At 55.0% G+C, this 23920-nt stretch overlaps 1 protein-coding gene across 4 annotated transcripts in view; it reads left to right on the plus strand.

Annotated features, from left to right (window-relative positions):
• The window catches only part of PLEKHA6 (pleckstrin homology domain containing A6), a 149829-nt gene that overhangs the window by 121832 nt on the left and 4077 nt on the right, over positions 1-23920 (plus strand). Inside the window, exons 11-25 of one of the 4 annotated variants that reach the window (XM_077772115.1) lie at positions 543-1065; positions 1546-1632; positions 8182-8250; positions 9517-9597; positions 9867-10016; positions 10868-10963; positions 12493-12604; positions 13227-13366; positions 14302-14451; positions 15575-15704; positions 15922-16028; positions 16934-17110; positions 18103-18270; positions 18353-18486; positions 18925-19070. In XM_077772115.1, coding sequence (XP_077628241.1) covers positions 543-1065; positions 1546-1632; positions 8182-8250; positions 9517-9597; positions 9867-10016; positions 10868-10963; positions 12493-12604; positions 13227-13366; positions 14302-14451; positions 15575-15704; positions 15922-16028; positions 16934-17110; positions 18103-18270; positions 18353-18486; positions 18925-19070 — 2270 coding nt within the window. The remainder of the gene's footprint in view (positions 1-542; positions 1066-1545; positions 1633-8181; positions 8251-9516; positions 9598-9866; positions 10017-10867; positions 10964-12492; positions 12605-13226; positions 13367-14301; positions 14452-15574; positions 15705-15921; positions 16029-16933; positions 17111-18102; positions 18271-18352; positions 18487-18924; positions 19071-23920) is intronic. The other 3 variants (XM_077772112.1, XM_077772113.1, XM_077772114.1) reach the window with 3 other exon arrangements.

Here is a 23920-nt window from a genome sequence, read left to right on the forward strand (position 1 = left end):
TGCCTTTCCCCAGGCCCCTGGTATGTCCCCTTTCCCTCCACTGTTTGCTGCTCTGAAACGATCTGATACATTGTGGTTCAAGCTGGAGTAGAGAGAGCTAACAAGGCTTAAAGTTTCTCCCAAGAAGCTCTGAACGTGAAAGCTCTAGCCTCAGGGTGCTAGTTGAGGGAGGAAGCTGCTTTTTTTTTTAGAGATACAGTTTTTTTTTTAAGTTTATTTATTTTGAGAGAGAGGGAGAGCCAGAGAGAGAGGGAGAGAGAGAGAATCCCAAACAGGCTCCATGCTTTCACAGCAGAGCCCGATGCAGGGATCAAACTCATAAACCATGAGATCCTGACCTGAGCCGCGAGGGAGGAAGCTTTGGGGGAGTTTCCCTGCACCTCTGGAAGCAAGCCTCAGTGCCCAGGCAGTGGCTGCTTCTGTGTGCCCCCAGGCTCAGCCTGGTCACAGTCACTCTAGGCTGGAGGACATGGAGGTGGGGGCACAGGTGGGTGGGTGGGCATGTGCTCATTCCGGCTTCCTTACAGTATCCTCTCTCTCAGTCCCTCTAGGTTCTACCCCATGCCCCGGAGGGTCCCTGAGTATTATGGCCCCTATTCCTCCCAGTACCCCGATGATTACCAGTACTACCCACCAGGGGTGCGGCCCGACAGCATCTGCTCCATGCCAGCCTATGATCGGATCAGCCCTCCCTGGGCCCTGGAGGACAAGCATCACTCCTTCCGCAACGGAGGCGGCCCTGCCTTCCAGCTGCGGGAGTGGAAGGAGCCGCCAGGCTACGGAAGGCAGGATGGCACCGTCTGGCTCCCCGGCCCCTCCCCCTCTCGGCAGCCAGTCTATTATGATGAGCTGGATGCCACGTCTGGCTCCCTGCGCCGCCTGTCCCTGCAGCCCCGCTCCCACTCCGTGCCCCGCTCACCCAGCCAGGGCTCCTACAGCCGCGCCCGCATTTACTCCCCTGTCCGCTCACCCAGTGCCCGTTTTGAGCGCCTGCCACCTCGCAGTGAGGACATCTATGCGGACCCCGCCGCCTATGTGATGAGGCGATCCATCAGCTCCCCCAAGGTGAGCCCTCAGCACGCCCCCTCCTTCCTCATGCCCTGAGATCCCCCAGGAGCCTACTACCATCTGCAGAGACGATGTGGAGGTGTGCAGGCATCTGGGACTCTCGGGGTCCCTGTGTCCCACAAGGACGCGCACCACATGTTGGCAGGAGCCACGACGATGCCCGGGAAGCCATTGGCCCTGCAGTTCTGTCCGTGGGAGCGCTGCTTTGGGGCATGTGCTCTGACCCCGGAGTCAGAACATTGGTGCCCTCCCCCAGGTTGTGCCAGGAACCCGATTCCTTGTCAGAGGGCAGAGAGGGTCTGTCTCTTGGGGACTGGCCAGGTTAGTGCAGGGATATTGCAGCTGATAATTGCTGTCCATTGAATTTGGAATCTGCTCTGGGACAGGATACCAAATATCCCTAACCTTGATCGTTGCTGGGGAAGTCCGTGTCCCAGCCGGACCCCCTCAACCTCTCCAATGCACTTTCTCTTCCAGTATGATTACCTGGGAGACAGGCGGCCAGTGCCCGCAGGACTGTTCCCCTACAACTACCCACCATCCCCCACGGTCCACGATAAGACGGTACGTCCTCTCCTCCCGTCTGCTCCCCACGGGACCTCTCCTCCCAGAGCGAGGCCCAACCAGGGCAGCCACAGGGGTGCTCTGTGCCTAGTACCTGGCACTCCTGCTTCTTAGCAGCCTCTGGATACCTCCTCCCTCCCGGCCAGGACTCTAACCCCAATGCAGAGCTTGGTGCCACTTAATGCTGTCTGTGACATAAAGTAGAGCAGGGACTAGATCTGGAGGCGCGTGATGTCCTGATCCCCTCGATCACGTCCAGCATGCAGAGAGGCCAGGTCAAGGGCTTGGGTTACAGACTGGGAAGAAAAGTCAGGTCTGAATGTCCATTAGCAGGCGTCTCCTCCAAGTCCGTCCGTGCCTGGAGTGCTACTTTTGGGAAAAGAGACAAGTGGTGGGATTAAGGAAGAAAAGATTTTCCATACTGTGTCTTTTCCTTCTTTTCTCCCTGGAATCTGTTCTCCAGAGAATTTTGGTCTCCACTTGTCTCCACCCTGGAGAACTGGGTGGAGACGCTCCAACCTGGGATGCCGGGGAGGGCCACCGGAACCGACAGGCAGAGTCCTTGTCCCCAAAGGCCTGTTGCTGACCCCTGTCCTGATGCAGCCCCAGGAGGCCAGGGTGGACAAGCCTGCATGGGCGTGCACCCACCCAGATCCTTCTCTATGCAAGTTCTAGCCCTAATACACGGCAGGGGCACCCACCCAGATCCTTCTCTATGCAAGTTCTAGCCCTAATACACGGCAGGTGCACCCACCCAGATCCTTCTCTGTCCAGACTCTAGCTCTGACACACAGCACCTGCACCCACCCAGAAACCATGGATTCTTCCAGAAAACTCGGGAGCTGGTAGGGAGGGCCAACTGCATTGCTTCAGTGGTGCTTCCCTCTTCCAGGGGAGGGCCCGGCGGACCAGGAGCCCTGGAGCTGGGGCCCGAGTGAGTCCCTCCTCTGGTCAAGGCATCCAGGAGGCCACCTCAGTGTCTTTCCCCAGAACTCCTCAAGGGCAGACAGAGCCCTCTCTTTGACCTTGCCTTCCCCCCTTCCCCTCCCCAGCTAACTCTTAACTGCTTTGCTTCCTTTTTATTGTTTTCTGTTGTCCTGTTCCTGTTTGTTTGCGTTGCTGTTGGGCCTCGGGCTCCGGGTAGGATGAACTTTTAGACCTTCAGTTGCAAAGAAACCTAGAGTATTTGGATCAGCAGGTAGGCAGAGCTGGTGCCCCCTCCCCCCATTCCCCTGCCCTCCTGTCGCGTCTCCCTGCTCCCCCCACCTTCTCATCCTCCAGCCATTTGACAACCTTTGTTGGCATCACTGGGACACAACAAAGTGGCTTATATTTTGGTTTGCGCCTTCACCCCCACCCCCTTCCCCTTCCCCTCAAAGCCCTTTAGGGCAGCTGGGAGTTTCCTGGGGAAAGGAGAATAAGAAATGACCACATGAATAATTAATGCCACCTCCTATTTGTTCAGGCCAGATGGAGCTGTCCCCAGGGGCAGGCGGGAATTTGCATTTCTGCTGGAAAGAGCGGCAGAGACCTTGAAAGGGGGTGAGCGCCAGGCGGGGGCCTAAAGTGTTGAGGATTTAGTGCAGCCTGAATCCGGGAAATTATCTATCATGGTTCGCAGGCTGTTGTTAAACTGTGTTGTTAAACAAACACAGTTTGTAAACCAAGGACTACAGACTTGCCCTAGGATGGTGTTTTAAATTATATTAGTTCCGTAGATTTATTAGTTCCTCTGCCAAGTTCCCTTGCATACACGGCTCATGTTCTCCTTGAGAATTCCGTGTGGGAGGCCGAGGGAGTGTTAGCAACCCAGCTTCGGAGATGAGCATCTAGAAGCGTCAGTGAATGTTCCCATAGATAGAAGCGATGGGCTGAAGAGACGCTGCCTTTAGGCTCTAACCATTGGCGGCCTTGCCTTTTCAAGCTCAGGGGCTCTGATACCACGTTTAGACACCCAGAGGGTCAGTATGCCAGACGTTGATGTGAGCACATACATCTGAGTCCAGATCTGTGCTACAAATCACAGGGGGCCTGGGCATCCCCAGAGTGGCCCTGTGGAGGCGGCCTGAGGTGGTGGAGATAATAATAGTAGTGGTAGTAATAGTAAGAATAATGGCAACAGCTACGTAATGGGGTGCTTTCTCTGTGCCCCATACTATTCTGAGTACTTTATAGATGCTAATGCATTTAATCTTCATAACAACCCTGTAAGCTGGGTCCTGTTGTTATCTCCATTTTAGAGCTGATAAAACTCAAGCACAGAGAAGTTAAGTAACATGCCAAGGGACACACAGCCAACAAATGGCGGAGCTTGGAGTGTGGCTCTGAGATTTTGACCCAGTTTATAGCAGAGGAAATATCTAATATGTGTAGAAGCAGGAATCAAACCTCATCAAGATTATTTTACACTCTTAGAGTTCTAGAAAGAACCATACACGTGAAATCAGAGGCTACCGCTATAACTGTTGGTGGTTCTAGACACGGGTCATGTGCCGCATAGAAGCCTTGGGGAGATCATCCTCATAGAAGGCCTTGGGCATTAGGGAGCACTGATATCCACGTTTTAATCAGCAGCTCCTCACAGGCACTGCATTTTACTTCCTGAAGCAGCCTGTCTTGTCCACACCGTGAGTCGGGCCCACGTGGAGTTGAGCCTCAGGATGCCAGCCCAGGCCAGCACTGGGAAGTGCCAGCGGTTCCCGTAGGAAGCTGGCTCTACAATGCCCTGGGTAGTGAGGGGCAGGGCTGAGTGCCCTCAGGGCTCCTGGGCAGACCCCAGTTCTCTGGCCCTTGTGTGGCTGTACAGGCCTTCAGTGCCACACCTGGTCCCCGCCTGCGGCTGCTGGGCCCTTAGGCTGGCAGCTTGAGAAATAACCCTTCAGTGGACCCCCTCTAGATAAAGAATAATTTTTTGAAAAAGAATAATATTCTTTTTTATTTAAAAACAATTTTTAACATTTATTCATTTTTTTTTTTTTTTTAAGATTTTTATTTATTTCTAGGAGACAGAGAGAAAGACAGCGTGAGCAGGGGAGGGTCAGAGAGAGAGGGAGTCACAGACTGAAACAGGCTCCAGGCTCTGAGCTGGCAGTCAGCACAGAGCCCGACGCGGGGCTCGAACCCACCAACCGCGAGATCACGACCTAAGCGAAAGTCGGACGCCCAACCGACTAAGCCACCCAGGCGCCCCTCATTTATTCATTTTTTGAGAGGCAGAGCATGAGTAGGGGAGGGGCAGAGAGAATGGAAGACACAGGATCTGAGACAGGCTTCAGGCTCTGAGCTGTCAGCGCAGAGCCCGACGCAGGGCTCAAAGCCACAAACCGTGAGATCATGACCTGATCCAGAGTCGGATGCTTAACCAACTGAGCCACCCAGCTACCTCAAAAAGAATAATAATAATTGAATGATATTCTTAAAAGGAAGTTTTATATAAGAGTCCAAAACGTGGCGTCAGACATTCTAGTCCCAGTTCTGCCATTTACAAAGATTCTTTTTTTTTTTTTTTTGGTAAACTTGGAAATGTCGCTTTGTGTCTCTGGGCTTTTGTTTTCTCAGTCATAAAACGGCCATTGTAGAATCCGCCTTTTCTGCCTCACAGAGTTCCTGGAGAATCAAGTAAGAGTGTGCATGGCAACACTTTGTCCAGCACTGGCCAGGAGCAGTCACTGCTACTGTGATGATTTTACTCGTTTTATTCTAAAACTCAATTTAAAATATTAATTGAGCACCTATATGGTATATAAGGCACTGGGCGAGGTGCTTTCTCACAAAATGTAACATTTTGAACAGACCGAAGGGGCACACAGGAATTCTAGAGACAAAGTTTGCGTGGGCTTAAAGATCCCCAAAGCCACAGCATGAGCGGGAGCAGGCTAGGGCAAGAACATTCTAGCTTCCCTCCTTTATTGCTTGAGATCCACTGGTTGCGGAAGGAATGAGATCAGTGGGTGTCCAGGAAAAGCCTGGGCCTCCTTTGCCTTCTCAAAGCCTGGTGTGTTAACAGATCTGCCTTGTCTTATGCGCATGCATACACACGCACACACACACACACACGCACACGCACGCACACACACACACACGACACACAGCAGCATACAAACACACTTATACACACACCATGTACAATCACATACACAGCACACATGCACACCCCATGCACAATAAACACGATCTCATATACGCTGGGCTCCGAGAAGATAGGGATTAACTTGAGTTCAGATCCTTACAGAAAATGTCGCTGATGTCTGTTGACCGTTAACTATTTTAGAAACCTCATATTACAATTGCTCTTCTCAAAGCCTTTTCAATGACACTTTATGCCATAGTGTCATAAGCATTCCAACAGGCTAAAGAGGTAGATCAGATCCTAGGAGAGCCTTTTAAAATGCTGTGGACCCTGCAAAGGGGGGGGGTCTCCCCCCCAACACACAGAATCAAGGCTGCCCCTGGCTTAGGTGCCTCTTATCCACCTAAGTGGATAAGTTAAAATGTGTGTGGGCCTAGTAAAGATTGGGGAGCTAAGGGCTGAAGATGTGGGAGTCTCCTGAATCGTGACCCCAGGAGCTCTGCCCTAACATGGCTCCATCCCTTCCCTCATTCACATCCTCTCTCCAAAAAGCTTTTCCCACACAACTTCCCTCTGTGTTCTGCTGCCGTCTCCTGTAGGTCAGTTGAGTTAAAGGGACAGAGCCAAGGACGTTCCCAAATATATTCACTTTTTGATGCTGTCACACTAGAACCAGTGGGGGAAATGACAGCCTTTCTACTTGATTCGGTTGGCTTGTCCTCCCTCCCTGTCTTCCCTCTCTCCTGCCCTCCCTTGCCTCCCTCTTTCCTTTTCATTTGGCAAGTAGTCTTACCCCCTCCATGCTCCTCATGATCCTTGAAACATAAAGATCGCCTGTTGGGAGAGTAGGGTTCCAGTATCTGGCGTCCCTTTAACGTGGCTTGCTTGTTTTAGCCTCCTTATTTGCTCCCTAGTGTCATCCAAGATCGGCATGGATGCTACCAGCCCAGCTCTGGAAACCGTGTTTAGCAATCCTTTCTACTCTAGAGCACAGAGGTGGGCAGGGGTCGGGGAGAGAGAGCTGTGCCCACCTCTTTGTGAAGGCCCATCCACAGAGCAGCCTAGGTTTTCTTTCTCAGCTGGTTCATTTCCTTCAAATTTGGGGAGATGGGTTTTTCAACAACTGCCGGTGTGGTCTTTGACCGAAGCAACGTGAGGAAAGAGAACTGGGGCAGGGAGCTGACCTTGGCCAGTGTGAATAAGACCCACACCTCTCAGGCACCCTGGGGGAGTGTCACTGGGTGGGGGAGGGGTCTCTCAGGGCTGAGAGCGAGGGCACAGCAGCCCTCCACTCCCTTCCGTGGCCTTTCCTCAGAGCACCTTCAGTGCCGGCCCTGGGACAGAGTTCACAAGGGGCCAGCGATGGGTAAGGCCAGAGGGAGCTGGAAACCCCATGAGAAGCTGCCCTTTCCTGTTTCCGGGAAGGCGAGCCCAGGCAGGTGATGGGGAGATAGCTCTATGTGGGCCGGAGTTTGAATCGTCAATTCCTTCCTCTGCTGCAGATGAGTGAGAGTGAGACTCTCATCAGTATGGTGAACCGCATGGTGGAAAACTCCTCCCCCAGGGCCCAACTCTTCATGCAAGTAAGGCCTGCACCTGGCAGCATGGTCCCTGTCAACACCATTTCCGCTGCTCGTGCATGGTCAAGTCAAGCCATCTGGGTGGGGGCTTGCTCTGCCCACCCCGCCCATCCACCAGGCCTCATCTCCAGGCCCCTCTACCTGGACCCTCTCCTTCCATCTCACCGTGTTGCTTTTGTTCTTCATGTTCATGGGTGAACCCAAAGGCTCATTTCTCAAACCATCAAAATAGCCAGCGTCTCCATCCCATATCATGCCAGGGATCACGAATCTGCTTTTCAGCATCCACGACTTCTATTTCATGTTTGTTATCGTCTTATCAGATGTCTTTGGGGTTAAGGGCATGAGGGCGTGATAGGGACCCATCCAATGCCAAGGTTGTGTCGAATGCGCTGTGGTTTCCAGATGCCTCACCGAGGGTGGGCAGCAGTTGCCGGACCCAGATGTACCCCTGGGGTAGGCACAAGCCCTGTGACTGGTGTTCAGTCTACTACGATGATAATTCTCCAAATGTTTCCAGTGCTCGTTCCATTTCCCCATGTCTCACCCTCAGAAACAGCCAAGGGTTCACTGTTGTTGTCATGGCCGTTACCAGTAAGCCGTCCGGGGTCTGTCCACCCCCAGAGTCCCTCTCAGCAGTAGACCTCGAGGTCAGGGGAGAGAGGAGATACAGAGTAGGAGCTAAGCAGAGCCAGCCTCAGCAGTCGGGAAAGACCTACACAGGGGCCCTCCCGGCCTTCCCAGCTGGGCGCAAAGGACTAGCTCAGGTTCCCGGAATGGGAGCTGCAAGAGGTGACGGAGCCTGGTCTCGGACAAGAACGGAGCGAGGGTTGTCCGCGTTGCCATCCCCACACGCCCTGCGTGTCCCCTGCTGCTGTAACCGGCTTCGTGTTCCTGCAGGTCCCTCCGTACCCAGAGGTGTTCCGGGACGGCCTCCACACCTACAAGTTAAACGAGCAAGATACAGATGTAAGAGCAGCTCTCCTGCTCCTCTGTCCTCTCCAGTCCCTTCCGCTGTCGCCCTCATCTTCGCGCTCCTCCGCTGGGGCTTTTCCTCCGTCCATCTCTGTCCTTCTGCTGGCTCTTCATATCTTTGACCCACGTCCCGTCTCGCCACAGGCAGCATTCTGCCTGCCCCTTCCTCATCCCCTTTCTTTTCTCGTTCTTACCAATCACCCCCCCCCCAATGCTGGCTGTGTGCGTTTCCCCACTGAGCCCTAGGGCCCCCTCGTCCACAGCAGTGGGGTCTGCTCATTCCAAGGGACTCGGACTCTGTTAGGAGGGACAGCAACCAGGCTGCTCTGGGCCCAGCCTGGCAGGAGTCCTCGGTGACTGGAGGGAAGAACCTGGCCCTGGCCTCAGGGAGCTTCAGGGCAGTGGCAGATGCCAGGTAGCAGCAGGCGGTGACCTATGATTCACAGACTAAGTGGGATCGATAATGGGTTCCGCTGGAATGCAGGGCAGTGAGTGAGGCCACGCGGGCTGTTAGGTCAGGGACAAAGCAGGTAGCATATGAGCCGGGCCTTGAAGTTAAAACGCCCGGAAGACAAGATCTGGCTCGGTAGAAAAGAGCCAGAGAAGGGGTTGAGGAATGGCATGCATAAAGATGTGGATACTGGAAAGCATAAGTCTTTCCAGAAGAGACGTCGGGCCTAAGCTGCCTCCTCCCATCACCACTGGCCTTGCCTGGGTACTGGGTCTGCCCTGTAGGTCTGGGAGAGTTTCCCTCCAGGCAAGGACCAGATCTCAGAAGGACCCCAGCGTCAGCCATCCTGAGGCCCTGGAAGGAGGGGAGAACAGGGTCCTGCGAGACTGGGGGACTGGTTTGCATTGCTTACTGGTTCTCCCAAGACTACTGCCTCCTCCTCCAGTCCATGCCCGCCGGGGAGGCCAGGCCATCATATCTGCTCGACCCTTCGGGACTCAGAACCCCCAGGAGGAGGGGAAGGCAGGGGCTTAACATTGAACTCCTCTCTCAAGCTGACTCACTTCCTCAGAGAATAAGCACATCTCCCTTCACAGTAGGTCCTTGGGGAGTCTCCCAAGGTGAAGACCATCTTCCTGTTCCCAGGAGCCTCCAAGGTCAAGGTGAAGAAGGCCTAGGGTTCCTCAGCAAGGGAAAGGAGGAGGTATCCAGAGGCCAGGCCCTTCCAGCCAACTTCCCAGCCCCCGTCAAACCATGTCCTTCACCCCTTCTCTCTCCCTCCCTTCCCCTGCACCCCCTCGGGCCCCCAGAAGCTGCTGGGCAAACTGTGTGAACAGAACAAGGTGGTGAGGGAGCAGGACCGGCTGGTGCAGCAGCTCCGAGCTGAGAAGGTGAGAGCCATGGGGTGGCCTTGAGTTGGGGGGGGGCGGGGGCTGGATCCGGGACATGTGGGTCGCCATCCCTACCCTTACGCTGACAAAGCCCTGTTGTCAACTTCTGTCCCGCCCTTCACTGGAACAGCTGAAGCTCTTCCGAGGGCCCCAGCCGGTGAGGACCACCGCCACCAGGTTGCGGGCTGAACCACTGGGGCCCAGACCTCTTAAAGTCCCAGAGAGGGGTTTTCAGGGCCGTTGACAGCTGTTCCCCCACCCTTCTTCAGGAGAGCCTGGAAAGTGCCTTGATGGGGACCCACCAGGAGCTGGAGATGTTTGGAAACCAGCCTGCGTACCCAGAGAAACTGCTGCACAAGAAAGAGTCCCTGCAGAACCAGCTGATCAACATTCGAGTGGAGCTGTCACAAGCGACCACGGTACCTCCCCAGCCCCGTCCGCACCCCGACAGAGAGCCTCCCCTCCCAGGCTGTGCCCACCAGCTCCTGCTCTCCTGTGCGGGCGGGAGCAGCAGGGTGCTCTTGGCCAGAAGGGCCACAAACACCAGACCTTAGGACGGCCCTGCAGGCGGCAGCCCCTATGCCGGCCTCATCGGTACCCGGGCTCTGCCAAGGAAACGGGCTTATTTTTCACAAACTTTATACCTGCGTCCGGACTCGATCAGGACTGCGTGAAGTTGAGGGCGGCTTATTTCCTCGGCCGCTCTCACAGCTTCGCCGCCTACGTCTGTCCTCACCCCTGGAGATCCAGGCACCGGCGGCAGTGCCTGCGCCCTTGTCGTTTCCCGTTGGCACAGGGCCGACCCAGCAGTCGGTGCGCACTGCTTGGATAACGGCTCAGGCTGCAGCAGCAAAAGGCCCCGGAAAACGTGGCCCAGAAGGGAGGGAGGTCTCTGACCCCCAGAAAGCAAACACCTCTGGGTTTTCTCTTTTTGCCCTCCACTTTGTGTTACCCAGTTGGGGGGCGAGGGGTGGAAACCAGTAGGCTGTGGGCATCGTGCGATCCCCTCATGGCCTACCCACACGCCCGGAGAGGATTCTGGTTTCTCTCTTTCGGCCTGCGGTACGATGGGCCACTGTACCTCTTGTAAGGCCAGTGTTTGGCTGTCATCAGAATGCCTCAGCCCCGGCCGTCTTGTCCTGGCCCTCTGTGTCCTCCTCCCTACCCCTGCCAGGCCCCAGGAACCTTGGCCCCGGACCCCATGGCAGGATGGGGGGTGGGGAGCCTTTGGCAATGGCTGCTTTCTCAGTAAACCCACGCCCCCTTGCAGGCCCTGACGAACAGCACCATAGAGTATGAGAACCTTGAGTCCGAAGTCTCTGCTCTGCACGACGACCTCTGGGAGCAGCTCAATTTGGACGTCCAGGTGAAGAGGGGCCCAGGGCAGGGGAGGGGCGGGTGGCACGCCTTCCCTCATCCTTGCGGCCACAAGAAACAAAAGAGGCTTCCTTTCTTGCTTTAGAGCCCTCAGAGACTTGAGACTGGGAGTCGGTCCTGAGACAAAGGACAAGGTTCAAGTCCACTTAAAACAGACACTTTCAGGACGAAGATAATGTGGACTCTTCTTTAGTTCCATCAAGTCATTAGGAAGGAGTAAAGCTGAAACACAAGAGAGTGAGGTTAGACGAAGGTATTTTAAGACTGCAAGGATTTAGCACATGAATACAGACACAGATGTCGGTCTAGGTACCGGTATAGGTCTCTATGCGAACACAGATACGGGTATACGTGTAGCTATCCCTTGTGACCTCAGAAGTGGGCCACTCAGGAACTTTATGACAGGAAGGAGGCTTTCCTTCCCAGGAGGGGTTAGAAACACTCCGCATGGAGGCAGGAGGCTGGACACGTTCACCCTGGGGAGTCTTTACCCTTTTCTTCTATCACTCATGTCTGCCCGGGCTGTACGAGCCCGGTCTCTCTGATGCGGTTAATGCCCCAGGTTCCCCTATTTTCCTTCTGGTAAACTCACCACCAGCTTCACTTGCAGCTGGTTAGGGAGGGTGAGGTGAAGGCCCTCATGGTCCAGGTCACCCAAATGCCACCATGTCCAGTGGGCAAGCCTCACGTAACATGAACATTTTAGGAGGTAGGAAAGCACCCTGGTCAAGAGCACCAGCTCTGGAGACCCAGACTCAGATGGTGGCCATGCTGCTTAGTAACAGATGGTCTTGGGCACAAGTCTCTTCGTCTCCAAAGTCAGGACACGTGTCACCTCTGTCTTTCAGAGTTCTCATGCAGCTGAGAGTTCTCATGCAGAAATGAGTTAGCTTATGCAAAGCACTTAGAGCGGAGCCTGGTATGCGGCATGGAGAAGAGTCGGGGCACCAAATAAGTGGTAGCTGTTATTCTTCAAAGAGTGTAGTCTCTAACTGAAAAAAATCGATGAGGATTTGGGCATGCATTGGGTGTATTATAAAAGGGCTGTTGGGATATAAAGAATATGAGTAAATTGGAAACTCTTACCTTTGAGAACTGGCTACCATAGTTGCCACCTAGAGGGGCATTTGCTCCAAGACCACCCTGATCTCCCTGGGGAAGCTGAGGCAAGCTTGCATAACGGGGCTCTTGACTGTGATAACAGGGCCTTCTCCTCTGGCAATTCCAAATTCCATTCATAGAAGCCGAAGGGGCACGGTCTTCCCCTAAGAAAGATGAACACGCTAGAGGGCGCTGTGAGCACGCGCATGCGCACAGGGCTCCCATCTCCCGCCGGCCCAAAGGGATGCAGGGAGAAGGCTGAGACCCTCCTCACANAGTCTTCCCCTAAGAAAGATGCGCTGTGAGCACGCGCATGCGCACAGGGCTCCCATCTCCCGCCGGCCCAAAGGGATGCAGGGAGAAGGCTGAGACCCTCCTCACAGCCACTTCCCTTGATCTGTTGTCCTGCTGTTTCAGAATGAGGTACTCAACCGGCAAATCCAGAAGGAGATCTGGAGAATCCAGGACGTGATGGAGGGGCTGAGGAAGAATAACCCATCCCGGGGCACAGACACGGCCAAGCACAGAGGTGGGCGCCTCCTCCACCAGCCTCCTGGGACGCTCACCAGAAATGCTGGTGTCTCTGGCGTCCATCCCGCATCTGTCCACTCCCACCCCTCAGGCCCTTACACCGTGCTCAGGGCTAGTCAGGGCCTTCCCTGGCCTCCAGAATCTTCCCCACCGGGAGGGTAGGTAGGACTCCCTTACTCCCTCCCCCTCCTCCCAGAACAGACCAGACATACCTGTCAGAGACACTGTTGACCCTGATAGTCCAGATTCCTCCCCAGCAAAGGTCAAAGAGCGCCTCTGCCTCCCCCTACCCCTAAGCCCAGAGCCCTGTTGGTGATCTGAAGCCACTACCTTAAGTGTCCTCCTGAAGCCCGGGACCTTGGGCTGGCTTTCTCTGACATCTCGGAGGCAACAGTGTCGCTTCCATCCATCACATTCCCCTGCCCCCCACACTTTCCCATGGCCAGCCTGCACCCCAGCCCCCATGATAAGTCCCTTAGGCGGGCCCAGGTGGCCCCGGAACCTTCCTCCCACATCCCTGCGTCCTCCCCTGCCTCCTACCTGTGGAGCCCATCCACATGCTGGGCCACACCCCTACCTCATCCATCCCTCACCTCTCCTCTCCTCTCCTCTGCCCCCAGGAGGACTTGGCCCCACGGCCACCTACAGCTCCAATAGCCCCGCCAGCCCTCTCAGCTCCGCCAGTCTCACCAGCCCCCTGAGCCCCTTTTCGCTGGTGTCCGGCTCTCAGGGGTCCCCTACCAAGCCCGGGTCCACCGAGGTAAGCTGAGAAAGTGGAGTAGAAGGTAGGTGGGAGGGTGAGGGGAGGAGCAGGTCCTCGTTTGCCTGAAAGACCCCAACTCTGCGCCCCTCTCTGCCCCAGAGGCCGCGAGTCCTGGAGCTCTGGCTTTCTGTCTCACGCGGTCGTTGCCTCACGCCCAGGTGGGCGGGCCTCCTTCCAGATTTCTCCTTTCCTTGTGCTCATCTGCATTTGTCATCTGTAGCTTCCTTCCGGGGAACTCTCTTCCCAAACACCAGGGTGGTTAACAAAGATACCACTTCATGGGAATTTAAAGCCGGGATCTTTCCAGCACATGAGAGGGTCGAGGGTCAGGGTGGGGAGCAGTTTCCTAGCCAGTCAGCACGTGTTTACAGGGGCTCTATCAGGGGAAGGGACGGTGTGAGGCCTCCGAAATGCACACGTGCATGCCCACGGTCCTCCACTTGGGGACCCAGCGTCCGGTGCCAACCCACACCAATTTATAGGAAACAGCCAGCCTCTGGGGCCTGGTGGTATGTGTCTCAGTATTGACCGGAAATGCTCCGTATTCCCGAGACGATGGAACTTCGGGCCACTAAGCATTGGGACAGGTGCAGGAACGAGGGAAAGGCATCACAGACAGGAGGGGTGGCAGAAGCCAAGACACGGGGCACGAGTGGGCCCAGCGTGCCGGTGAGACAGTGAGCAGGGAGCTTTGGAGAAAAGTGGGGCAACAGTGGGGAGCAGTGCACAGGTGGGGTCTCTGCTTGAGGCCGGGCTGAGGGCTCGCCCCAGAACTAGGGCTGCATCTGGGTGGTGGCTGGGAGTCGGTGGTCCAGGGGCCCGCCACAGGTCTCCACGATGTCGTCATCTGTCCCCCTGCTAATGCTCTTTTCTCCTGCTCTCACAGTGGCTGCTCTCCTTCCTCCTAATGCTCTGGCTTCTCTCTGCCTCAGGAGCCCGGCCCGCCACGGCCCCCCCTTCCCAAAGCCTACGTCCCCCTGGAGTCTCCTCCAAAAGTGCCTCCACTCCCTAGCGAGAGCCGCTTCTGGCCGTACCCCAGCTCCCCTTCCTGGCACCGCAGTGGCGAGCCAGCTAGGGGTCAGGTACCCAGCACCCTTGGGTCCTGGAGGGCAGGGGCGGCGGGAGCGGGGCGAACAGCCAGGCGAGGGGGCAAGGCAGCGCACAGAGCCATTTTCCCCATTCCAGTATTAATTTTCCCACAGCTGCCCCGTCGGACTCTGGGATAAGGAAAGGGATGGCGGAAAATGCTTTCCCCCTTTTGTGTCCCTCTCTGCGGACAGAGGGACGATGAGTTAGTTGCCCTACTCCATGCCGCGGCTCCCGGGGAGCCGCTGGCTGTGCGGGCCGGTGTGGCCCCACTTCCTGCCAGCACCAGCCGGCAAGGAAAATCCAGGGACCTGCAGCGATGGGTGCCGCTCCGATCCGTTTCTGCTCCTGTCCACCTCAGACCCCGGCCCTCCCGTGCTGTCTCTGTCTCTGCCTTGCCCCTGTTCTCTTGGGTTTTATCAGCCCTGGGATGTAAAAATCAGGGCCCCCTTTCCTGCCTCTCTCCCAGGAGACAGGGGCAGTTAGTTGGGCAAGAAGTTGCATGGTGAGTAGAAGGGGTCCTGTGCCTAAAACGGGCTTACCCGTGTCTCTCCCCGGACTAGAGCCGGCCTTTCTGGCCTCTGGCCCTGTCTCTCTGTGTGCCCCACTCTGACACAGACTCTTCAGCGCATGATGGGAGCAAAAGGGGTGCAGGTGGTGTCTGAGGCCCCTCCTCGTCTCATGATTCTGCGAGCCCTCAAGCTAAATGCACTTTTCTGTCGCCCGGAACCTTGGTACCAAAGCCCAGCTGGTTCTTTTGCTGAAGTTGGGGGCGGGACCCCAATGAAGCCCTCAGAGATCCCCAGCCTTATCGGCCCCTCCTCTGGCCATTCCTCCTCTCGGGCTCACAGCAGAGTCTGTGCTTCTTGGCATGTGCCAAGGACTGGCCTTCTGAGCCCTCACCCCCCAAGGTGAGCCGGCAGTGGCCAGCCGTAAGGTGGCACAGATGGGAGGCTCGCTCTCACCTCTGCCTGCGTCCCAGCTGGCTCACTTCGAGTTTCCTTAGCCCTTGTTTTCAAGGGTTTGTGCTCCAACCATTGCAGAACAAAGAAACATCCCTGGGGGCCAAGTCCCCAGCAGCCCCTACAGCACCAGGCATCACGTCCTTTCTCCCCCCAGCCCAAGGCAAGCTACGAGCAAAGCAAGAAAGACCCCCACCAGACGTCACCCCTGGACACTGCTAGAGACATCAACCTTGTGCCCTCCAGGCAAGACGTGGAGGCAGAGAAGCAGGCAGCTCTCAACAAAGGTACTTCCTGACCCACCCTCCTAGGCTAAGCAAGGCCAAGAGTCAGAGAGGAGCCCAGAGAGGTGCTCATTCCCAGCCAAAGACGGTGAGTGGCCACCCGTCCGGGGCCTTTCCTCTCTGCCACGGGTGGGACCGAGCCTCCTCTAGAAACAGGCTCCCCTGTCTGTCCGCCCTCCTGCTCTCCAGGAGGCCCACTGTTTCTTCTGTCTCCCTACAGTTGGCATTGTGCCTCCTCGGACAAAGTCACCCACCGATGAAGAGGGAACTCCGTCAAGGGTGGTGAGGAGGGGTGCCAACGCGCTCACCAATGGACTCTCCTCCCGGGTGAGTACAATCTGCGGGCTCCGCGGCCTGAGCGGGCCTGAGCTGGCTGGCGCCCTTCTGTGTCCACCCATCTGTCCCCGAGCGGGTGGAGGAAGGCAGGACACGTGAGAGGGGGAGCAGGAGCTTCACTGGAGACGCCTTCCTTCAGGGAGATGTATCGAGGGACAAGGGGCAAGGAAGACACACGTTACTTGCATTGTTCTTATCTGACTATAATTCTCAATTCGCTGTGGCCCTAATTCAAGACAAGAAGAATATTTAACAGAAGGATTATAATGTGCCGGCGATGAAATACAAATCCAGCAAACATTAGGGTCAAATGAGCCGACCTAAGGCAGTAGGTGTAGATGTGTTTCCTAGGGCTGTGAGGAAATTAACAAAGCACCCCAAATTTAGGGGCTTAAAACAACAGAAGTTTATTCTCTCACAGTCGTGGAGGCCAGGAGTCCAAAATTGAGGTCATCAGGGTTGGTTCCTTCTGGAGGTTCTGAGGGAGCACGTGTCCCATGCCTCTGTCCTAGCCTCTGGTGCTGCAGGCAATCTTCCCTGTCCCTTGGCTTGTAGCCACAACACTCCAATATCTGCTTCTACCTTCACATCTCCTTCTATTCTGTCTTCTTTTGTTCTGTCTCTTGTAAGGACCCCCAAGATTGGATTTTGGGTCCACCGGAATTCAGGATCTCTCCTTAAGAACCTTACCTTAATCACACCTGCTGCAAAGAAAGACCCTATTTCCAAATAAGGTCACATTCACAATTACTATGGCGTTAGCACTTGGACGTATGTTTTAGGAGCTATTCTTTAACCCACTATGGACAGGCTTCCCAGAGAAGGGAACGTTAAGGGATTAGGGCCGCTGAAGAAGCTGGGAGGGCACCTGTCAGAGCCCCGTTCTCCCGCTGCAGCAGGAGCGCCCCAAGAGCGCTGTGTTCCCTGGTGAGGGCAAGGTCAAGATGAGCGTGGAGGAGCAGATTGACCGCATGCGGAGGCACCAGAGCGGCTCTATGAAGGAGAAGCGAAGGAGCCTGCAGCTCCCGGCCAGCCCAGCCCCCGACCCCGCTACCCGGCCTGCCTACAAAGTGGTAATGTCCTCACGGCGACCCACCGACATGGCCCAGCTCTGCCCGCAGCACCCACCCCCAGTGGGTGACCAGCCTGGGCCAGGGGCAGTTGGGTGGGGGGCACCTGGGGAGAACTGCGGGAGGCTTCTCCTCATTAGGCAGAAGGTATATTGCAACAAGCATTCCTTTTTTGTGCGCTTAAAGTAAAACAATTCCCCCAAAAGCACGCGTTGATTGTTTCAGTTGAAATGAATTACGCAAAATTCATTTAATACAGAATAGCGCAAAACTCACCGCCCAGAGACAGCCATCACTTCTGCATGCTTCTAGGGCATTTCCTATGTATTTGGCACTGGGCTGGGGCTACTGAAGATAATCATGACGGCGACTGTTGCCTGGTCCAGTTCACAAACCTCACGTTGTTTTATCTGGGTCTTTCGGCAGTGCCTGCTTAGGAATGATCACCCCTGGTTTAGAGGTAGGGAAACAGAATCAGGAGAAATTAAGGATTCCTGGGCTACATGGCTCTTGAGCGTGGAGCTGGGAGTGGCCCCAGGCATCTGCCCAAGTTTTTTTCCCACCACATTTCAGAAATACAGGAAAACTTTGATTCCTAAGTCCTACCCTCTCAAGCAGCTTACATTCTGCTTGGTGGAACGGAGCTTCTCTGATATGAAACAACTAAAGACTGACGTAAGACACACTAATCAACTGCCCAAAATGTGTGGCACAGAACATGAACACAGGCTACAGCCAGATGGAAGCAGCAAATACTGATGAGACACATTGATGAGATTTTACCTCTGGACCTTTGCAGGCGGGCAGGCTCTGGACGAGCAGCCTGGGAGGAAGATAACTGGGCGGTGGGGCCGTGGGGCGGTGGCCAGATGGGGCGCGACGAGCAGAGAGGACAGAGGCCTGGTTTGTGCTGCCCGGAGACACGGGCTGCAGGGGACATGGCTGCCGCCAGCGGGACAAAGGCCCCGTGTGGTCACGGCGGTGCTGTCCCCTAGGTGCGCCGTCACCGTAGCATCCATGAGGTGGATATCTCCAACCTGGAGGCAGCCCTGAGGGCAGAGGAGCCCGGGGGGCAGGCCTATGAGACGCCGAGGGAAGAAATCGCCCGGCTTCGCAAAATGGAGCTGGAGCCCCAGCACTATGACGTGGACATCAATAAGGAGGTGAGTGAAGCCCAGGAGGGCAGCGGGGGAGGGATGCCTGGAAGGCGGTGGGATGCGGATGCTGACCCAGGTCCCTCCGCAGCTGTCCACGCCAGACAAAGTCCTCATCCCGGAACGGTACATTGACCTGGAGCCCGATACTCCCCTGAGCCCCGAGGAATTGAAGGAGAAGCAGAAGAAGGTGGAGAGGATCAAGACGCTCATTGCCAAGTCCAGGTAACGGGCCTGGGTGAACCTCGACGTCATCTGCCCGCCCTGGCACCCAGGGCACCTGGGGCGCTAGTGTCACTGACTCCAGCACCCCATCCCATGCCAGTGGGAGCCCCGAGTGTCCCCAGCAGGGAGCAGACGGAGGCAGTGGCTCAAGGCAGCGGACGGCAGAGATGCCACTGCCATTGGGCATCAGAAGGACAGCTGGGTGCAGGCACGTGCTGTCATCAAGACAAACTCTTGGGCTGCCCTCTGGTGACTTCTCTTCCTCATCAAGGCTGCCCTAAGTGTTCACCTGAACCTTCTAATTTAAGTTAAAACATTGCAGGGGTGGGGGTCCCAAAATGTATTTTGCCAGAGTCCCACTCACCCATTCACAGGCCTTTGGCCACTCTGNGGCCATCCCCCCCCCCACTCCATGTCTGTGTGTCTGTGCCTCCTCAGTATGCAGAACGTGGTGCCCATCGGCGAGGGGGACCTTGTGGACATGCCCCAGGACTCAGAGAGCCAGCTGCAGGAGCAGGAGAAGCGGATTGAAATCTCCTGTGCCCTGGCGACCGAGGCCTCCCGCCGGGGCCGCATGCTGTCTGGTGAGAGGGGCCGGGCCTCACTCCTCCAGGGAGACCGGCTGACCAGGTGCAGGGGAGGAAGCTCAGTGCTGCAAGGGGGCCAAGGATAGAGAGGGCCAGGGAGACCGTCAAGATCAGGATCAGCATTTGTTGAGCACCAGGTACTGTGCTAGGCTCCGTGGGGTGCAGAGGGGCCAAAGTTGCAGGTGGGAACTCGGAGCCATGGTGACCCTACTAGCAGATCTACAGAGGAATGACCAGAGGCCATGCAGAAAGCAAGGGAGCCCCATGCCACGTGGGCAGCTCAAGGAAAGGCACGGCAAACAGGTGATAACTGAGTCTGATTGGGAGCGATAGAAGCATTCACCAGTCGTGGCATGAGAGCCAGGCGTCAGGGCACCCTTTCACCGCCCTTTCTTGCTGCGCGCGCACGGGAAGGTGGAGGCACCGCAGGTAGCCACAGAGTCGAGAGGGATGCAGTCACCACTCTGGCTACCGACCCAAACCCACTTTTCTGCTAATTAAAGATGAGCATGAGGAATGGACTTCACACTGACACAAAAGGGAGAGGGTTCCAGGTAGACACAGTGAGGCTTAGTCAGCCTGAGACACAGCCTCAACAAAGGTCAGAATGGAATCAGGAAGAACGGAAGAGACTCCAAGACTCCATGAAGCCTGGGGGACACAGTATGTCATCGTCCCCAAGACAAAAGTTGGTTAGGACAGAAAAGAAGAGCTGTGAAGGCCAGTCGAGAGGGATGCCCAGGAAGGATGCCGGGTTTACAAGGGCTTTGGTGGAGGAGGAGGCAGAGACGGGGGTGCTGGCCAGAGATGGTAGCCTGGGCGAGGGGCAGGCGATGAGCAGATCAGGACTGTGGCCAGGAGCCTGGTGGAAGGGATGGCGTTTCATGTTGGTGATTAAGAGGGGTTTGAATTCTGGCTTTCTGAGACTCCCATTTCCTCATCTGTAAAATTCAAATCAAAATACCTGCCTTGCGGTGCGAGGGATGTCAACCATAAGTGCTCCGCACCTAGCACAGTCCCTGGCACTTAGTAAGCGCTCAATAATGCTAGCCAGATGTAGTCGTGACGGTGGTAGTACGCCTTGAAATAGCAATAGCTGAAAGAGAAGTAGGGTCTGTTTGTGGCTTTTCTAGCTATTTTAAATATGGATATTTTTAGAAGACAGAGGGCTTTCGGCAGCAACAAAGGGATTTAAGTACACCTTGATGGAGAACCTACTGGCAGTTAGGGTCTAAGGGACATTGGACGGGTGGCCAAGGAAGACCCCTGGAGGTGTTTCAGAGAGAAGCTGTCAGTTGAGCGGGAGTCGAGGACCCGAGAAGGCGCAGGCTTCGGACAGCCCCATCCTGCAGCCAAGGGCAGCAAAACCAGTTTGGCCGCACGGAGGCCTCTATCTAACCTCTCTGTAGTTCATCTGTAAAGCGAACTTGAATCTTCCAAAGATCAAATTCCACGTGCTCTGGGCAAAAGGCAACTTCCCGTTTCAAGGGGTAGAGCACACAACACTGTTTTTAAAACTTGCCTCTGCCTTCGCCCCCGCCCCGGGCTCTCTTGACTCCAGTCTCCCAGCCAAAGTTTCCATGAAAACAGAACCCCCTACCCCCCAGCCTATCAGATTTCCCTCTCGATACACACCAGCTTACATTTCAGGGTCTGCACGCTGAAAGCAAACCAGCACTTTGCCTTTGCCAAAACCCCAACTATTTAAAAAATGGCACAGCGGGGCCAGACCTCAGACTAAGCAAGCCTACTGTCCCCACCGCCCCTTGGCCTGTGGCCCAGATTCTGAGCTGCCACTCTGCCAGGGACAGAAAGGACCGTCCCTGGGCACATGCAGTGCGGGCGTAGGTCCAAGCCAGGGACCTGAGCACCGGGCCCCCGGCCATAAGAGCAGGACAGCGCGCACAGGACGGAGGCGTGGTGCCTGAGTGCGGGTGTGCGGTCAGTGCAGAGCGCTATGGCCTTAGTCGGTATACCCAGCGTGGGCTGACTCGAGTATGGTGTATACGGGAAGATGCGGCAATTTTAAATTTGTGTGTGTGCGGCATCTGCATCTGGGTAATGTTAGCAGATACACACGGATTTGTGTGTATTCAAGTGTGTGGGGCGAGGTGTGAGTGTATGTGTGTGCAAGATGTCTATGGAGATGGTGTGGAGACCATTATTTGTATAGGTGGCATTTAGTAAACCATTGGAGTTAAATACGTATAGGTGAGTGTACAATATAAGGATGGAGGTAGTGTTTATGAATGTATGTATGTATGTGTGATTGGCTTTTTCTGCAGTATTGGGAATGATAAAGCACATTTGTGCGTAGGCTGTATACAGTGTATGCGTTGCAATACTTCTATATCTGTGTGTGCAGGACGGGAGAGAGCACATGTGACCATTTACTTGTTTGTTCATTTATTTAAAAGTTTGTTTATTTTGAGAAAGAGGGAGAGTGTGTGAGCAGGGAAGGGGCAGAGAGAGAGGGAGAGAGAGAATCCCAAGAAGGCTCTGTGTTGTCAGCTCAGAGCCCAGCATAGGACTTGATCCCATGAACCCTGAGCTGGTGACCTGAGCCAAAATCAAGAGTCGGATGTTCAACCGGCTGAGCCTCCTAGGCGCCCAGTGACCGATTATTTATGCGTGCAGACGTGGTAGTACTTGTAGACACACAATTACAATATCACCTCTGTCCAATACATAGCTGCTACATATGTGAATTGTAACTATTTCAATGCATATATTCCTTATAGGTATTGAGTACTTTGCTGCCTTCCTTTAAGAAGTTACATTTAAAAGGGGGCACCTGGGTGGCTCAGTCCGTTGAGCGTCCAGCTTTGGCTCAAGTCATGATCTCACGGTTCGTGGGTTCAAGCCCCGTGTCGGGCTCTGTGCTGACAGCTCATAGCCTGGAGCCTGCTTCGGATTCTGTGTCTCCCTCTCTCTCTGACCCTCCCCTGCTCACGTTGCCTCTTTCTCTCTCTCTCAGAAATAAATAAAACATTTAAAAAAATTTTTTAAGAGAAGTTACTTTAATGTAATCCATCTCTCTTGCTCTTGCTAATTTAGTATTATTATAAATATCCTTATTTTGCTGCTCTGTTGAAGGGAATGCCCTTAGGGGTATAGTTGGAACAGACTATAGCTATGCTAAACAGTCCCAAACTATTACACTTTTACAGGTTTTATATCTAATTTTACAAAAGACTTTTTCTCCTCCATCGTGTCTTCTTCTAGCTGTCAGTAGGTACCTTGATCCCTCTCTCTCCCCTAATTTCCCTGTTTCTGATCTCCCATGGGGTAGAAACCCAGCAAGTCAACATGTATTAGAACGGTAGAGAATAACAGTGACTGTGGACTGCAAGGAGCCCATCTATGAATAATTGTAAGAGCCTCGCTGCATGTACGTTGGAACATCTGTTTGGCTCTCCTGAAATAGCCCTTGCTTAGTTTTTTATCTTTTTGACGATTTTAGAAGTTGAAGCTGCCACATAACTAACCGTTGGGTCCACCATACAGACATACGCACCGATGTGTGTTTCGAAAGCGTCTGCAAGTGTGTTTGTATGTGAAGCTATGCGTGTGTTGGGCCGTGTGGAAGAGTACAGGTTTGGAAGCACACAGACACACATATCCGAGTCGTGCACAGTGCATGTGGAGATAGCATTAGATCTCATGCACAAACTATGTATTGTGTGTGGGCAGACACAGCTTCCCGCTCAGGAGAAACTTCTAGGTCTTATATACAACTGTGGGTGTACGTATGTATGTGGTGCGAGCTGCACCCGGCCTCTCTCTCGCACAGAGGGGAGGGAAGGTGCTGAGGTCTGGGCAGAGGGGAGAGCAAGGGACTAGGAAGTTTGATGCCAGGATCCTTCTCTTGGAGGAAACAGTGTGACCCTGGCTGAAGTCTGCTTCTCTGAGGCCAAAGGAGGACATTCTGTCTGCCAGTCTTCTGCCCCACAGACGCACCTGGGTGCACAGGGGCCTGGAGACCACACAGAGCTTGTCCCTCATAGTACGACCCCCCCCCCCCTTCCCGTTCTCCTTCCACTTTGCTGTTCTCGGCATGGAGCCATAATGATAATACGAGTAAAATCCATTAATTCAAATGTCACCAGTTTAAGGTTTGTCATGATTTGTTCAGGGGTAAAGTTTGCCCTTCCACGATTGAGGAAGAGGGGGTTCCCCAGTGCGCACAGGGAGCTGTGTTTCCAAGACCTTGAACTGGTCTAAGTTCCCACAGCTCACTTCAGCCTGGCCAGCTGCCTCCATTTAANACGATCTGGGTTAGTGTGATTTTACTGCACTATTCATCATTATTGGTCATGATACCACCGTGTGTAAGGTGCCATCACGGGTCCTATCCACACCATCTCCCCATCGTAAGGATGGGAGTGGAGCCTCTGCCCAGAGAGGCCAGCCTCACCCACAGCCACACTGGTTCTCAGCAGAGCCTGCAGTCGCCTGTCTCCTCGGGAACCCGCGCTCCTCCGGGGGCACCCGGGAACGAGGCCAGCTCCGCCTCAGCTCTCCTCTCTGCTNGCTTGGTACCACAGTGCCCGTGGGCTTTGCTTCTCTGGAAGCAGACAGGGACAGAGCTGAAGCCTCCCTCCCCTGTACCTCTGTGGGCCAACAAGCCTTCTACCTGCTGAGATACCCAGCAGTCCTGCCTCAGAAGTCCCCGATTACCCTCCCACCAGATCTTCCTGCCAATTAAAATCCCATCGGAAACTGTAGCAAAGGCTGTGCACCTTGCTCTCCCCTAGCACACGGCCGCTCAGTATCAGGCAAGCGGAAGAGAACACGGACTTCCATGTTCCCCCTTCGGGGGGTGGGGGTGGGGGGGGCGGGTTTCA

The sequence above is a fragment of the Crocuta crocuta genome, unplaced genomic scaffold (genome assembly GCF_008692635.1).
Source record: "Crocuta crocuta isolate KB4526 unplaced genomic scaffold, BGI_CrCroc_1.0 scaffold318, whole genome shotgun sequence".
Lineage (NCBI taxonomy): Eukaryota > Metazoa > Chordata > Mammalia > Carnivora > Hyaenidae > Crocuta > Crocuta crocuta.